The sequence below is a fragment of the Miscanthus floridulus genome, chromosome 17, assembly GCF_019320115.1.
Source record: "Miscanthus floridulus cultivar M001 chromosome 17, ASM1932011v1, whole genome shotgun sequence".
Classification (NCBI taxonomy): domain Eukaryota; kingdom Viridiplantae; phylum Streptophyta; class Magnoliopsida; order Poales; family Poaceae; genus Miscanthus; species Miscanthus floridulus.
In genome coordinates, this window is record NC_089596.1 from 104,392,570 (window position 1) to 104,409,449 (window position 16,880).

At 43.5% G+C, this 16,880-nt stretch overlaps 1 protein-coding gene across 1 annotated transcript; it reads left to right on the plus strand.

The window, feature by feature from the left end:
- Positions 1 to 7,036: 7,036 nt before the first annotated feature.
- Positions 7,037 to 15,028, plus strand: LOC136516685 (uncharacterized). The gene is made up of 10 exons (XM_066510155.1): positions 7,037 to 7,494; positions 8,556 to 8,599; positions 9,099 to 9,186; positions 9,292 to 9,409; positions 10,402 to 11,006; positions 11,448 to 11,706; positions 11,782 to 12,061; positions 12,524 to 12,673; positions 13,851 to 14,333; positions 14,413 to 15,028. Exons 1-10 carry the CDS (start codon positions 7,284 to 7,286, stop codon positions 14,662 to 14,664), a joined length of 2,490 nt encoding a protein of 829 aa, XP_066366252.1. The 5' UTR covers positions 7,037 to 7,283; the 3' UTR covers positions 14,665 to 15,028.
- Positions 15,029 to 16,880: the final 1,852 nt, after the last annotated feature.

Below are 16,880 nucleotides of genomic sequence, written 5' to 3' on the forward strand. Positions count from 1 at the left end.
CTCCAATTATCATCATCACTTGCACTGTGCGGACATATACGAGTACTGTGGTAAATACAGTAGTGCAGAGTTTCATTTCATACAGGGAAAAAACCGTACTACTGGTTTAGAATCCCGATCTACACACTTAATACCCATGCCGTTATTTATTTATTATCTATTACTGCACCATGCAAAGTACTGTACTACTGGTACTAATACTAATACGGTACATCATCGACAGTAACAGCAGTGAAGAAGCGTCGTGTGCCTGCTGGCTGCTGGCTGCTGGCGTGTGGCGTGGTGACACGCTCGGATAGTGGTGGTACGATACAAACGGCAATCTTTTGGTAGCTCGATATGTCCCGCTCCTCCGTGGCTGGCTTCCTTCAGTTCCTTTCCTAGTCCTAGGAGAAGACTCGATCGGGGTTCGTGCCCCTGCGCCTGCGGACGAGACGAGACGACACGGCCGCCTTGCGTGGAGTGTGGGAGACTGGTTGTTGGCAGCCAGCAGGTGGCGAGGCGAGGCCACTGTTCGTCGACACTCGACACCCTCCCCGTGGGCCGCGGTGAGTGGTGACTCGGTCCGGTCGGCTCCACCTCCACCTCCACCTCCGCGGAGGGAGATGGACGAACAGAACATGAGGAGGACGGAAAGCGGACGTGCGGAACAAATTCCTTGTTCCCCCGGTGATTTTGATTTTTCTGCGAGAGATTCCATGTCCATTCGCCACTAGCGCCCGCCACCTCCACCTCCACCTCCACCGCTCCACCACTTGGCTGGTTGGCGCTGGCGGCGGCAGGGCAGGCTCCGGAATGTCTCGGCGAAACCCCAAATCTTCTGGGGTTCGATTCGATTGGAATTGGATCGATCCGATCGATCTTGTTGTTGGGTTCCGGGAGCGAGGGGCGGCGCGTCCCCATTCCGTTGGTCCTGCTGCGTTGCGTTGCACGTTGGGGTCGTTTTCGCCTCGCCCTGTTTTTGTTCTCGTTTGATGCGCAAGCACAATCCCGTCCCCTGCCTGCCCGCCCCCAAGGAAGCTGCCCCCTGTTGCTGTTGGGATAACCAAATGCAGCGATGCCTTCTTTGCGTTTCACATATATAGACAGATACACCCCCGTCCATGCATTCAAAACTCTTCCTCGCTCGCTCTTACCTTCTCTGCATCCATTCAAAAGCAAAATTGAAGTGGAGTCCTGACTCCTGACGGCGAACTGCATCTACACACAAGCACCATGAACTTCGAGCTCACCGGGTTTGCATTGCATCACATCTGAGCAGGCTTCATTCGGCAAGGGGCATACATATAAATATACAACTTGGCTGCCGATGTCGCCCATCTGCATCTCCAATACAGCGATGTGCACCATCCATCCAATCCAAGAAGCAAATTATACTAATTAACTACTACAAAACAATTCATCATGATACCCGTTCGTAATCATGGTACCAAGCAATTTCGGTGACAGCAAGTAACTCACCAGTCACCACCCCACCCAACGAACCAGTACTTGGACGAACTCAAAAAAGAAAAACTACACCTTTCCTTTCCTTTCCTTCCCATGCCGGCGAATATGGCTTTTTTCGCTTCCGTCTTTTTCAACTTGTTTTTTCAGCCGGAACAGTGTTTTTCTCTCACAACAAATCAGCCGGAACAGTGTTTCTGCTTGTTTTTTCAGCGAAACGAACGGGGCCATACCACACTACTCACTATTGCAGTACGTACTGCGTAAATATTTCTCTGCAAGCTTCTTCTGTGTGCTTTTTTGGGAGCTTGCTTTCCGTCGCTTTATTTGCTCCGAATATAGTTTCCTTCTCCACTACCGAGAGTATACTAATATCAATGTAATCCACTGCTACTAGTAGTTTGTTGCCGGTTCCCTCCAAATCCATGATCCACGAAATGAATGATTCCTCCTGGCGTGGCAGCGGAGACAAAAGGCAGGGTCAACATCCCCCAAGGCAAAAGCCCATATTCCCACGCATAATTTTACAACTTTATTTGCCGCCGCATCGTTTTTATCTTATACTACTATATATACTGGTCCCTCCCTTCCTGAAAAAATATAGTTCTTGATTTGGACTGAATCAAACTTCCATAAATTTATCCAATTTCTATAATATTATTAACATATATAACTTAAATACATATATACGATGAAATTATATTCGATGATCAATCTAACAATATACTTATTCAGTAACCACTTGTTTCAGTACATTTGGTCAAACTTGAAAACCCTTTGGAAAGTGCAGAGTTTATGCACCCGTGCCATTGGTTTTCAGTGGGTAGTGGATGCTGCTACCAACAGAAAATGGCTTTTGGGAATCTGTTGCTTTGTGTGTCATGGCATAGTGCTGCTTCTGCTTGGCTGTTAAGTATGTCTAATGTCTCCACCAACCTGACCCTACCTGTCCCTATCCATTGTTCATTCAGAATTCATTCGTTCATTCATTCATACATGAATGCTGGGAATTTTGGAATGCAAGCAGTTGACGTGCGATGTGTTGGTTCTGGTTCGCGCCGGACGAGGCAGCAGGTCGGCTGTTGTTTGTACTACGAAAGATGGTTGCTGGTTGGTGTTTGTTTTGTTGGATCAGGGCACCAGGCCATGGAATGATTGAACCAAAAGCCATTTCGGGTACAGGTCAGGTCAGGTTTGCCGTCCATGACAACCGAAACAAGGTCCTGAAGCCCTGCAACCTCTTGTTTCGATCCATTACATTCTTTGTTCACTTGTGGCTTCGTACAAACAAATGCAGACATTTCAGACACTGTACGCTTCGTACGAACACATTTAGAGATTTTAGACTGTATTTTTTTCTGAGAGACAGAGAGAGGATATTCAACATCATTTTTTTTTTTTTGTTCAAGAGGACGGCCTTCCTGAATGAAGACCTGGACTCCATAAAATGCAATCGTCGTCGTTAACATTAGAGGAAAATATACGAAAGGAGCACATTTTGGGCCAGGTCTAGTACACTGGCCCATAAGGCCCATTTTCTTTACCATTGCCCACTAAACGGCGAGTCCGACAAGAATTGGGGCGCGGCTGTACCTGTACATGGCCCAAAAGAATTTCATGAGAAAAGGATGCGAAACTAGGCTTTGCAGCGTACTAGTACTCTGCCCGAAACAGCCCAAATGTAATCTGGCCCAGGTCTAATAGAAGCCTTCCGTGGGCAGCAAGCTCCGGCTGGCCCAGACGCCCAGTGCGGGTGCAGCCGAAACAATGCCGTACGACGTTACACCTGCCCACGATTTGGCCCAGATTTAACAGAAGCCTTGCGTGGGCAGCACGCTCACAATCGGGCCCAATAAGCCATGCGGGTGTGCGGCGCCGTGCGTGCATGCATCCGCGGGAGTCACGGAATATGCCGATTTAACAGTCGGGTGGGTATCACATTCACACACTTTGGGACTTTCCCAGTTTCCCTTCCATGTTTATTTGGCGTCTAGGGCAAATGGAAGAAGCTGCGGAAGGCCGGAAGCCTTAGCATAGAAGCAAGATAAAAAAAAAAATCCTAGAAGAAGAGTACGTGCCCAGCAGCTACAAACTACTAGTAATAAGTACTGCTACTAAATATCTGCGTTTGTTGGCCTACTCATCTGCTAGTGTCGTTTAAAAAAATCATCCGATGGTTATATGTGATCACTAACCATAATAGGACCGTCTTGAAACATGAGCTATTTATAGCAACGTCATATGAAATCGTAGCTTTTCAGCCTGTTCGCTTGAGCTTATCACTCAGGCATCGGTCCTACTTTTTAGTCATGGAATAATAATTTTCTCTCATAACAAATCAGTCTTATGAATCAGCCACGGCCGCAATAAGTCCTGCCGAACAGAGCCTTTGTTTTTTTTAGATTTTTTTTGTTAATGCCATGTTCGTTTCAAGTAACAAAATTCATCTATATGGTCGATTGTAATGAGCAGCAGAGTTTGTTTGCCTCAATCCATGTATATTAAAGTAGTGTGTAATTTATTTTAATTCACTTCGACACGTACATATTAAGATAGAAACGATTGCATTCAAAGGATGTCTCAAAGGGAAAGGGAGTGGGTCTCGAAATATTCAAAAGCAAAGGGAAAAAAGGAAGGTAAAAGCTAGAATTCATGAGCCCATCGGTGTCAATACAGATTTTAAGCGTAAAAACACTAAGAGTTTCACGTGTTATGCAGCTTTATACCTGGCTGTATACATCAACACAAGGCCTACGCGACAAAAAATAGGATCCCATCCGTTTCAACGAGTGTTCTAAGTTAAAAGACATCAAGAGTCTCACGGGTTATGCAGATTTATACCTAGCAGGATACAACAATACACGATAGACACTCAACAAATAATATAACCAAAAAGATTGTTTCACTCTTACCCTTCCTACCTGGCCAGCCATCTCACATCACGCTTTCCTACCAGCCAGCTCATATCACGCCATCCTACCAGTATTTTGTCCATCTCACGTCACACATCCCTACTAACATTGTTCGTGACAACGAAAATGTTATGGCTTACTTGTTCTTGGTCAAAGATACTGTGTGCCTCAAATGCAGAAGAAATAAAGGAAGATTGGTTATAATAAAAAGACCAAGATGCCCAGTAATTGAAGGTTGCAACCAATAATTAAGACATATATGGTTTGGAAACAATCCATCGCCCTATTTACTTGGCTTATAAGTCGTACTTTTTCAGCCAACGGACATTATTTTTCTCTCACAACAAATCAACCAACAGTATTTTCAGCCATGACTTATTAGCCAAACGAACATGCGCATAACTCCTTTGATTATATGTGAGCACTAACTATACTAGCACTATCTTACGCATGCTTTTTATAGTAACATCATATGAAAACATAAATTTTTTTTGTTCCTTTGGTAGTACCATATCAAATTGAAGCGATACAATTTATGTATGGCCTATTATAATGAGCCTTGATCGAGAGAGGCTACTACTGGGTTAGAGAAGATTCTACACTAAGGAAAAAAAATAAAGGTTGTGAGCCATTCATTTCAACGTGGGTTTTGAGTAAAAAAACATCAAGAGACCCACACGATAGGCACTCAGCAAATAATAAAAACCAAAAAATTGTTTCATTTTTACCATTTCCACCTGAAGCCATACATCTCACATCATGATCTCCTACCAGCATTCTAGCCATCTCCTATCGTATTTCAGCCATATCACGTCAGACGTCACGCCTTCCAGCAAACATTCTAGCCATCTCAGGTCACGTCTTCCGACCATCATTATTGTGATCACTAGCCGCACACCTCTCTGCTAGCATTTCAACCATCTCATGTCATGCCTTCCAACCAGCATTGTTCATGATCACTAACCATATCGACTATCTTAAAATAGATGCTTCTCATAGCAACATCCGCCCTGTTCGTTTGGCTTATAAGCCGTACTTTCTCAGCCAACAAACAATATTTTTCTCTCACAACAAATCAGCCAACAGTAATTTCAGCCATGGCTTATCAGCCAAGCGAACAGAGCAATCGTATGAAAACAAGCCTTCTATTTCTTTATTTTCCTTTGATAGCATCATATATAATATCTACGGAAGTAATATCCCACTCTAATAATCTATGAGGAAAGAGGATAGTGATTTTCAAAAGGTTCTAGAGCAATTAGAGAAAGAAAGGGAGGAGTTAGAATATGTGGGTCTTTTCATTTTAACCTGGGTGAACGCAAAAATATCTAAAGTATCACGCCTTACGTGGCTTTACACCACATTACACGTCTTTATACCGCTTTACATAACTCTATACCCAGCTGGATACACCTACGCAAGGCCACATGATAGACACAACAAATAAGAGAGCCAAATTAAAAGATCGTTTCACTCGTCCTTCCACCTAAAGCCAGCCATCGCACATCATGAGTTATTACCCGCATTCGAGACATCACACATCACGCCTTTCTGCCTGCATGTCACGCCTTCTACCAGCATCGTACACGACATCGAAAAGGTTATTGCTTATCTGTACTCGGCCAAATACTGTGTGCCGACCGAAAACCCGGTACATGACTTCATGCCTTATTGGATACACCTACCCAAGGCCCGCGTGATAGACACAAACAGATAAGTGAACCAAAAGACCATTTCACTCGTCCTTCCACCTAAAGCCAGCCATCGCACATCACGCGTTCTTACCCGTATTTGAGATATCATACATCACGCCGTCCCCGCATGCACTGTCACGCCTTCTACTAGCATCGTTTACAACACCAGAAATGGTTATTGCTTACCTGTACTTGGCCAAATACTGTGTGCCAACTGAAAACTCAGTTTACATGACTTTATACCTTGCCGGATGCACCCACGCAAAGCCCGCGTGATAGACACGAACAAATAAGAGAACCAAAAGACCGTTTCAATCGCCCTTTCACCTAAAGCCAACCATCCCGCATCACGCGTTCTTACCCGCATTCGAGACATCACACGTCACGACTTCCCGCTGCACGTCACACCTTCTACCAGCACCGTTTACAAACACGGGAAATGTTATTGCTTATCTGTACTCGGGCAAATACTGTGTGCCAGCTGAAAACTCGGTTTACATGACTTTATACCTTGCTGGATACACCCAAGCAAGGCCTGTGTGATAGACTCAAACAGATAAGAGGACCAAAAGACTGTTTCACTCGCCCTTCCAACTAAAGCTAGCCATCCTACATCACAAGCATTCGAGACATCTCACATCACACCTTCTACCGACATCCTTCACGACACCGAAAACGGTTACTCTGTGCTCGGTCAAATACCTAGTGTCGATCGAAAATCCGGTTAGCCCGTACTTTGCAACCAAGAATTGTGAGAGAGAGGAAACAATCAGGACTCCTTTGATAAACGGCACCCGTCTGTCAGCCACTGGTGAAACGCGGCGGAGAGAGCCCGGGTGCAGGAAGCATTAAGCTCAGGATTTGGGAGCCGCAAGCTCGCAACACAACCCTACTACGGGCTACGGCGTCCGACAGACGGAAGGGCAGGGCAGGGCAGGGCAGGGCTGGGGGCGGTCTTCCTCTTTTTCTTTTTTTGCACCTCACGAAAGGAAACCCCGTTCCCGTTTATTAGCTGAGCTCGTACACGGGCCGGCCCTCTCTCGGTGCGTGCGTGGCTGCTGCGGCAATACACGGTGCGTGTGGAGGGAGCGAGGCGGCGGCGACGAGGGTTTTGCTGCTCCGCACACCGCGCGCAGCGGCGACGCGACCGCAGCTCGTCGCCGCCCCGGATCGAGGAGGCGGCGGAGGCGCCTGTGGTGGCTGCGGCGGCGGGACCGGGAGCGGGAGCGCCATGAGGGGCGGCGGCCGTGGCGGCGGCGGGAGGCAGCCCTCCTACGTGGCGCCGGACGGGGCGGATGCGGCGGCGATCCCGGCCGCCTCCAGGAAGATGGTGCAGAGCCTCAAGGGGATCCTGGCCGACCGCTCGGAGGGCGAGATCTACGCCACGCTCTGCGACTGCGGCATGGACCCCGACATAGCCGTCGAGAGGCTCATCTCCCAGGGTATATACTCGCTCGCTCTCTCTCCCCTCGCTCTAGCTCTTGCCTCGCGGGCTCCAATTGTTTAGCGTGGACGTTGTCGTGCGATGCTCGTCAGCGCTAGGGTTTGATTTTTTTTTTCCTTCGCGCGGTGATTTGGCGCCGCGCAGATACGCGTGGTCTGTGTCGTATAAGTCGTAATAACCCCACATTTTGGACGGTTCCTGTTGAATTGCTTGCCAATCTGGTCCGATTCTGCGGATGCTGTACGTCGTGACTTGTATTTGCTTGCCAGTTTAGGTTCAACGTGACTGTGGAGCATGCTGGGACGTTTTAATTTGTCATAGACTCTTCATTATTTTTGCCAACGAGCAAACCCTTTCTTGCATTTATGGATGTGTCTTTTGCAATAGATTGTGCCATCGCATGGTGTAATAATAGGTGTGTGTGTGTGTGTGTGTGTGTGTGTTGGTGTGTGTGTGTTCAGTTTACTACATAAGTCCTGATTCATAGCCAATTGTAATCCAGCTGTGTTGCAGGATCATGATACCTTGCCATATATTGGATATCATGTAAACAGATAACTGCTGTGCCTACCGTAAACATGTCTTTTAGCAATAGGATGTGTTTAAGCTCACTCATGTATTGCTTACCATTTTCTTGGTATTGAGTTTGCTATCTGTTTATAACTTGGCATAGGCGCATTATCTATTTTGTTGTAAATTGATATGTACCAAATAGCATATATTTGTTGGAAAGTACAACTTTCAGTAATTTCTGTGTAGAGATGCTTGGGTGCCAGTTACCTAAGGTTGCTTCAAGTTATGGAAGCCTTCCATTAGTCCTGCTCATTCGTTTTTTTGTTGTTTGTCCTATTCTAAATGCACCATCTAATCCATACTTAGCCATCTGATATTTTCTCTGCTGGAAATAAATCACTACATTTGGCTGATGTATTCCTAATAAATGAAGCATAGGGTAGCATCTCTAGATCATTGGGGATCTTAAATGTTTGCTTATGTTTTTTTTTGCGGGGATTTGCTTATGATTAATCTAACTCTTTTTTTTTATTCATGTCTATCCAGATACTTTTCATGAAGTGAGAAGAAAGCGGGATAAGAAAAAGGAGGTTAGTAGATGCATGAATTCCTTATATCCCCAGCTTTTCTATAGGTTCATTGTTTGCTTTTCGTCCTTTGATTTTTGTTTGAGAGTTTCCTTTTCACTGCAAGCAATGTGAGTATAGGGTCATTGATTATGCAAGCTTGCATTGATTGTAGGTTCACCATTTGCTTTTCCATCCTTCGTTGTTTGTGAGATTTTCCTTTTTACTGCATAGGAGACTTAGGTTCCTCCCATGCTATGGACTGGCTGATATGTCGTGTTGCTGTATGGTGTCATTCTTGCTTGATGAAGAATCAGCATACTACTGTTAACTTAGCAGTTGCATTCCATTGTACTTGCTTTGAAATAGATTCATGCATTAATATGCCTTTCTTTGGGTACTATGTTAATACACTCAAAGACCCTTTTCTGTGATCTTTAGTGCATCTTGGCATTTTGATCTGAGTCAATCCATGTCTCCAGGTTGTCTATTATTCCCCTGACAAACTCTCTCTTATCTGTAGACTAAAGTTAATCAGGAAACAAGGCCTCGACCATTCCAGAAATCTTTATATCGAGGATATAAGGCTGGTTCAGATCGAAGTGGGCGAGGTAGCATTCTGCATTTTGTAGTTTGTGTTATAACAATGTATGGTTTGTAGTTTCCTCATTCTAACTGGTGCTCGCATTTTGTTTTTTCCCTCTTCATGTCAGCAGACTCTACAGGCGGTTTCAAAGGTCCTGTCAAGAAGGAACCAGAGTTACATGCTCCACTAAATTCAGCAGCCTTGGATGTCAAGACAAGTGACACTACAGAAACATTTTCTGCTACTGGGTATGTGCTACTTATTGGTTCCATATAGGATTCTTAGCTATATGTTGATTGTTTTGTTAATGTTTGTTGTTTTCATCGTTTCAAGTCAATGTCTTCTCTCATATCTTACTGTTGCCCTTTTCTTTATTTGTTTCTCTTTCTTGTGATTTGTAACTCGTTTTGGGTTTCATAGCTAGTCTTACCCAACTTACTCCAGACTGGTATTGTAGTTGTTGAAACTGTTGCATTAGTTTTAGTTATTCCCTTGTACTTATTTATTGTTTTTTGCATCATTTGTCCATTGGTCTTTTTGATAACTGAAGTACAACAGAAACGAAATAGACGTTTTGGCTGGTTTCCTATTCTACCTTTGATCTTAATGGCTATAGTCCATTTCTAGTGTTCTCTTCACAAAACACATGTTCAAAGGTGGATAACACAGATCATATAAGTCAAATATAGGTTCTACAGAGCAGAGTGGAGTAGTTTTTGACAAACCAGAACGTAATTGTTGTTTTTTTTTTACTTGTCATCCTAGAATGCGTACAGGTGAGGCATTTATTCTGTCATACAAAAATTACGGTAGTAGCTTCATCACTAAACGTAGGTTAAGTGCCATTATATTTTTGTTATGTTCCACTAACATAATGCTCGAGAAAGGAATGGTAGAAAAAGTTTATTTGATATCGTTCTGATGTCCTTCTCTACAAGTAACTTGTTATGGCATTGAAGGGCCTGATAATTTCTAGCTTGAATACTATGAAGATATCATCATTTGCAGCCTCAGAGTTTCATATACTTTGCTTTCTTCATTTTTGCATCATCTGTTCTGTATTCTTAACTGTTTATATTATTCATTAACCATAACCATTTTCCAGGGCAAACTGGCAGTGTCTTTAAATTTCGACAATGTATAGTTTCACTCATGCGAATTAAATGTGTTCACTTTATCTGGTAATTTGTAAATGTAGCTTCAAGACTTCCTAATTCCTTTAGGCTTATTATGTTTGCAGCAATGTTGCCCAGGCTGATGCTAAGAACACCACTTCTCAGCCTCCATCTCAAGTGCAGCATGGTTGGGGTGGTATTCCAGGTCGCCCTTCCATGGCTGAAATAGTGAAGATGGGCAGGCCTCAAGCTAAGGTTGGGAGCAGATCTGTTGCAAGTAGCACTGCCATGCCAGCCATTGGTGATTCAGTCATTTCCAATACACCAAATCTTGCACCCAAGGAATACAACAAAACTGTTTTTGCATCAGAAGTAGGCCATGGTGCAGCAGATAAATTGCCAAATGGTGCTGTTGAGGTGCACTCTGTACCTAAAGATTCTTCCTCACTTGATTTGTTACCTTCAGCAGAGGGAACAGATGTTGAAGCCCCTTCCATGAGTGCTAACGCACAAGGTTCATCAATGCCAGATGCCAATGAAGATGACATTGAAAACGACACAAATTTGGAAGAGGGCAGTACAGAAAGCTTGACAACTCCTGGACAAGTTTCTGCTTCTGGTAAAGATATACAATCAGAGTATAATGAAGTTGCCAGTCATCTGGATGAAGGCTCGATAGAGAAAACCGATGACTTTCAGCTCAATGGCCTTTCATTTGAGCACAACCAAAGTAAGTCAAAATGGGCATTGTTTGTCTTGCCTGTATTTCTGCATGTTGTTGTTCAGCTTATATGATTCTGACAACCCTACTTAGTAACAAGTAAATTAAGTTGTAAATGCTTTATTTTGTTTATTATGTATCTTTTTTGTTTCCTATGTGGCTATCACACATTCACACCTCTATGTGCCTATCACATATTCACCCCTATGTGGCTATCACACATTCGCACCCCTATGTGGCTATCACACATCCGCACCCCTATGTGGCTATCACACATTCACACCCCTATGTGGCCACCCTTTTACTACTTTACCTGTTATATTATGCCCCTTTTTAACTAATAAAATGGGATGATGGGCCATCTATTGTGTTACGGTGTGAGATCGGTGTTCCTGAAGGTGTCCATCAAGTTTCTCATTTTGTAATTACCGTTTACCTCTTTGATGGCAGATCTGAATGGAGATGTGTCTACAACGACAACACAATTTGACCATTTGACTCTGCATGAGGGACCAAAATTGTCCGATGATAATCCGGCTGTAATAATCCCTGATCATCTTCAGGTTTCAAACGCTGATTGTGCACACTTGACGTTTGGTAGTTTTGTGTCTGGAACACTTGATGCATCCTTGACAACAAAACCTCTTGATAGTCATGGGGATGTTGCGACAGTTCCTGATGATGATTCAATTGACCAATCAGATGGCAGGTATGTTCCTTCCTTTTCTTTTATTTTCTTCACCCCATTTTTATCATGTAGCTCTTATACGCCCTTTATTTTCAGAATCCATGACGATGAAAGCAAGGTGACATTAGCTCCTTCTGCTAATGAATATGTTACTTCTGTGGCAAACAGCAATGTGGAGAATCTTGATATTACATCAGTACAGCAATCTGAAGTCACTACAACCAATTTCCTGGATGTCACGAGCAATACTGAATACAACCTATCATCAACCCCAGATTATGCAACTTCAAGTGCAGCGCTGCAAGATTCTGCTCCACAGAGTTATCTACAGGAAAACCGACAATTCCAGAACATTTCTCCTCTCTCAAGCTTCATGGTACATACCCATGTGTCATCCTAGTTCTAATTGCAGTGATATGTCGCAAATTTCTATGCTGTGTATACGCAAATTAAGTGTCGCGGTTGCTATTTTGCTTATATACTGTTATACTTTACATCTAACTCTTTGACTCGTCTGTGGGAGGGAAACCTCATAAAAGGTTGGCATAGCTCGCTTATTTTTACTATTTGAAGGCACACCAGCTCTTTGAAAAAAAAGAAGTGTGTACCTGATTTTCCCTTTTGCAGTTCATGTACTATTATTAATTTGTTTACTTTGCATTAATGTTCTTTACTAACAGCTGTTTTATTATCGTGTGTCTGCAACTAACAGCTGTTTTATTGTTGTGTGTGTCTGCCACTAACAGCTGTTTTATTGTTGTGTGTGTCTGCCACTAACAGCTGTTTTATTGTTGTGTGTCAGCAACTAACAGCTGTTTTTTATTGTATGTGTCTGCAGCAAATACAAAATGGTCTCCTGCCACCAGCAATTCCACCATTGCGCGAATTTGATCCAGCATTCTCACTATTGCTCACTAATCCTCCTATGATGCATGGTACAATGTCATCATCCATGAACAATGCAACTGTTTCTATGCAGCCCCAAGAGGTATGAACATTTCACTGAATCATGCAATTTCGACTCCATCTGTGCTTTCCAGTGAAGCAAAAATGTATTTCTCCCTTTCTTTCCAACTTCGTAGGTACTGTCTTGTTGGTTATGTTACCTATAGGTACTTGATGTTGCTAGGTAATCTGATCTGCTGTAATTACGGTCTTGAAAGGGCAGCATATATTTCACTTGTAGCATGGTTGTGAGAGAAAATACTGTTTGGCTGGTATTAAAGCCGGCTGAAGCTGTTTTGTTGTGAGAGAAAAATACTTTAGATTCTAGCTGATAAGCCGCCTGTTCGCCATGTTTGCTTTAGAGTTTAGACAACGAGCCTTTTTGTCTGTTGTATAGGTTGTCAATAGTCCTAAGGTTTGCATTGGTGGAACATTTGCAGTTTATGGTGAAATACGAGGAGACGATGCATAAGATTGTGTTATGTTGCTATCTGATTGTGATTATTTCCTAATATTTGAACTTACCATGTTACATGTAAATGATAAGTGTTAAGAATGTGGAACCTGCTAGAATGATAAACTTCCTTTGCAGTTTGTGGTGAAAGATGAGGAAGTGATGCATAATATTTTATTATCTTGCTATTTGTTTGTGATTGTTTTTAGCTTATCATGTTACATGTAAATGATGAATGTTAAGAACATGAAATCTTCAAGAATGATAAACTTCCTTGTTAACCTGCTAGATTGTGATTTGGTTTATGCTAACTGCACCAAGTCACCATGAGCAAGCTGGGTAGTAAACTAGCAGTCCTCAAATGTGATTTATATTTGGACAAATCCTGATAATGAACCCGGCTACATTGAACTTCTTTTTTAGTCTCTTATTATTGTGGAAACTGGAACTACCATGGTCTCCAGTTTGAGCTTTGGAGGGACTTAAGTTTCATCTTTAGGCATCTGTTGTGTTTTCTCTGATTTCCATCTCTATTTTTTTTAAAAGAAGAATTCTAACACTCTATAGTGTACACTACTACACCTTTTTTTAATTCCAGTGAAGATTCTGCTACTGACTACTTTAGTGATTGATCCATGCCAGTTGTGCCAAAACGTTACTTTCATCTTATTTCCACTTAAAACTTGGTAGTCACTTTTCCTAGTTTATATTTTTCTTATCTGATATATACATGGCACAATTCTTATTGTGTGTTTGATTCTTGCAGAATGCCAATCCAGTTGGTTTACCCAACCCTCAGTTGACTCAATCTCAGCCAAGCACCAGCATTGCTTCAGGGCCTCCACTCCCTCAGCATCTTCTTCATCCCTATGCTCAAGCAACCCTTCCCCTTGGATACGCAAGCATGATTGGCTATCCATCTCTTCCACCAAGCTATGCATATCTCCCACCTGCTGCTTTTCAGCAACCGTACATGAACAGTGGCTTGTTCCACCAAGCAGCAGCCGCAGTTCCCAACTCAAGTGTGAAATACCCTCTACCACAGTACAAAAGCAACATTGCCCTTGCTAGCTTACCACAGCCAGGCTCTTTGCTCTCAAGCTATGTTGGAGGCTTTGGAACTGCAAACAACATGCCTGGAAATTTTCCTCTGAACCAAAGCACAACATCAGCAACCACAACTCTTGGGTTTGATGGGACGGTCCCTTCACATTTCAAAGATGGAAATCAGTTTATTTCTCTTCAGCAGGTAAACTATATGGCGCCTGTGTTTTGCATATGAGGTTGGCAAATTATATGATCACTAACTTTTCGTCTGCTGCTGACAGAATGAGAACCCTGCAATGTGGATGCATGGTGCTGGTTCACGAGGGATGCCCCCACTTGCAGCAAGTACCATGTATGGCTATCAAGGGCAGAGTCATCAGGCGGCCGGCCTTCGGCAGGGCCAGCTACCTTCACAATTTGGCTCCGCGCTTGGGCAGTCACAGCCAGGCCTGGGCCCTGAACACCGAAACCCTAGCGACAGTAACCTAAGTGGCTCTGCTCAGGCTAACCATATGTGGCCAAATAGCTACTGATCCATCCCCTAGTCAACTCTTGTGGAAGGTGGTCCTGTTGTGTGTGCAACACCAGAGAGGCCATGCAATGCTTGTGGTCTGATCCAGGCACGCGGATACCAGCTGTGTGCATGAGTTGCTGTCGTGACATTTTGAGAGGCACAAGAGATATATGTTCGAGCATGTTCTACCTGTAGGGTTTCTAGGGTATGGCATGTAGCTCGATCTATTTATTCAAATTCTGATAGAAGGAAGGTCCGTTCTTTTTTTTCCATTTTATTTTTTTTCCTTTTTTGTCGTTTACATGTCTTGTGACAATAAAACCAAAATATCTAACCTAGCAGAGATGAGCCTATCGTTGCATCAACAATTTTCCGTTCCTCCTGGCTCAATCTTATTGACGAGATCGAACTTTATGATTTGAGATGGTTATTTGATGGTACTCACTGCCCTGTCAGGGGGAGATGGATCGTTGTTTATGAAAGCACGGATACGATTCCGTTTGGGAGCAGCACACGCACACAAACAGTCAAGCACGTTGTCATCGTCTCCTACTATTAGTCTACTGCCTTTCGGACCCCGCCGCTGGGGTTAGGGGCGGGTTTAGCCCCATTAGCAGGCTTGCGGCAGGCGGCTCCTACCACCCCGCGTGGCATGGTGGCATGTGTATGCGTGGTGCGTTCTCCTTCCCGAATCAAGTGAAATGAAATCCTCCGGTCCGCGCAGTGCCATGTACCATTGACCATCTCTACCGAATTCAACGTGTTAACTGTTAGATAGACCAGTCTTGATAGAAAGTTTCATGCCATTGTTTTTAAAATTGCCATATCATAATAAATGAAATGAAACATGGCCACTCTCAATAGAACATTCTATGGTTTCATAGACATTTCGTTTACTTTGTCACATCATAAAAAAATGATTATGTAACAACTTATATTCAATACAAATGAAACCCTAATGACACTCCTACTAAAAATGGCCTTGTAAGCAACGGATATATATACCTTTCCGTGAACGAACGATCGAATAAAACAAGCCATCGAATTCAAATCCCAACTCTCTGTCTAGGATATGAGTGAACAAGAAGGAAGATTTGGGGAAGAACAGCTCAACCAAAGCGTTTAGGAGGGGAAATTGTATTTCTGTTATGCGATAACCGTTTATGTTATTATAGCTGACTTAATTTGCCAGCACCGCTTCCCCAGCATGGGCCGAGCCCCTACGCCTAACTAGGGCAAGCCCAGCACCAACAACTCCATGCCAACCCAAACTCCTATGCTTCAGCCACACTCGAACTTCTTCTCTTCAGTCAGTCGGTGCCTGACATTGCCCCCGGCTTTAGCAACAGCTTGTCACCAAGCTGTGGAGTAACGATGCTTCATATCCTGATCATCTTCTCAGGCGGACATGGACACCGGTTTTGCAGTCCATTGCACCAATACAACGCTTCTTCAGAGCTCCACCTTCCTGGATCATGTTGACAGACAACATCCGCAAGGGAAGAACTTCAGCAGTTGGGTCAGTAGCAACTGCTTCCAAGGACCCAATAACTTCAGCCGGAGGAACATGCTTCTTCAACTGGGATACTTGGACAACAGGATAAATTTGAGTAGTTGCTGACATATCCAACGTGTAAGCCACAGAGCCCATCCTTTCTAGAATTTTGTATGAGCCAAAGAATCTGAAAGAGTTTGTGGTTGCTTCGAAATGCTACTGAAGATTGAGTGTGAGGCTATAGATTTAAATAAACCATGCCCCAACTTGAAACTCTCTCTCTATTCTGTTTTTATCAGCCTGGGTCTTCATCCTTTGCTGAGTTCGCTGGAACTGTTGCTGAATCAACTAATGGAGTAGATTTCTTTCCATTAACAACCTGGACAAATCCTTGACAGTAACTGCACTTGGATCAGGAATGCCCAGGTGTCTAGGAGGATGACCATACAATACCTCAAATGGAGTATGTCCCATAACTAAATGAAATGATGTGTTGTACCAATACTCAGCTAAAGGTAACCATTTATTTCACTTCCTAGGGCAGGCATGGACAATACTGATGGCGAGTAAACGGGCGGCTATGACCTGCCTCCGCGTCAGTAGAGACAAATTTGGTTTTGGTTTAATTTAGTTGGGACAAGAGTAAAATAACAGGTATTGCGAGTCCATACTTCCATAATTCTTATATTTGCATAAAAATTATGTTAATTACATCTTCGAAGAGAACACCCCTGATTAAG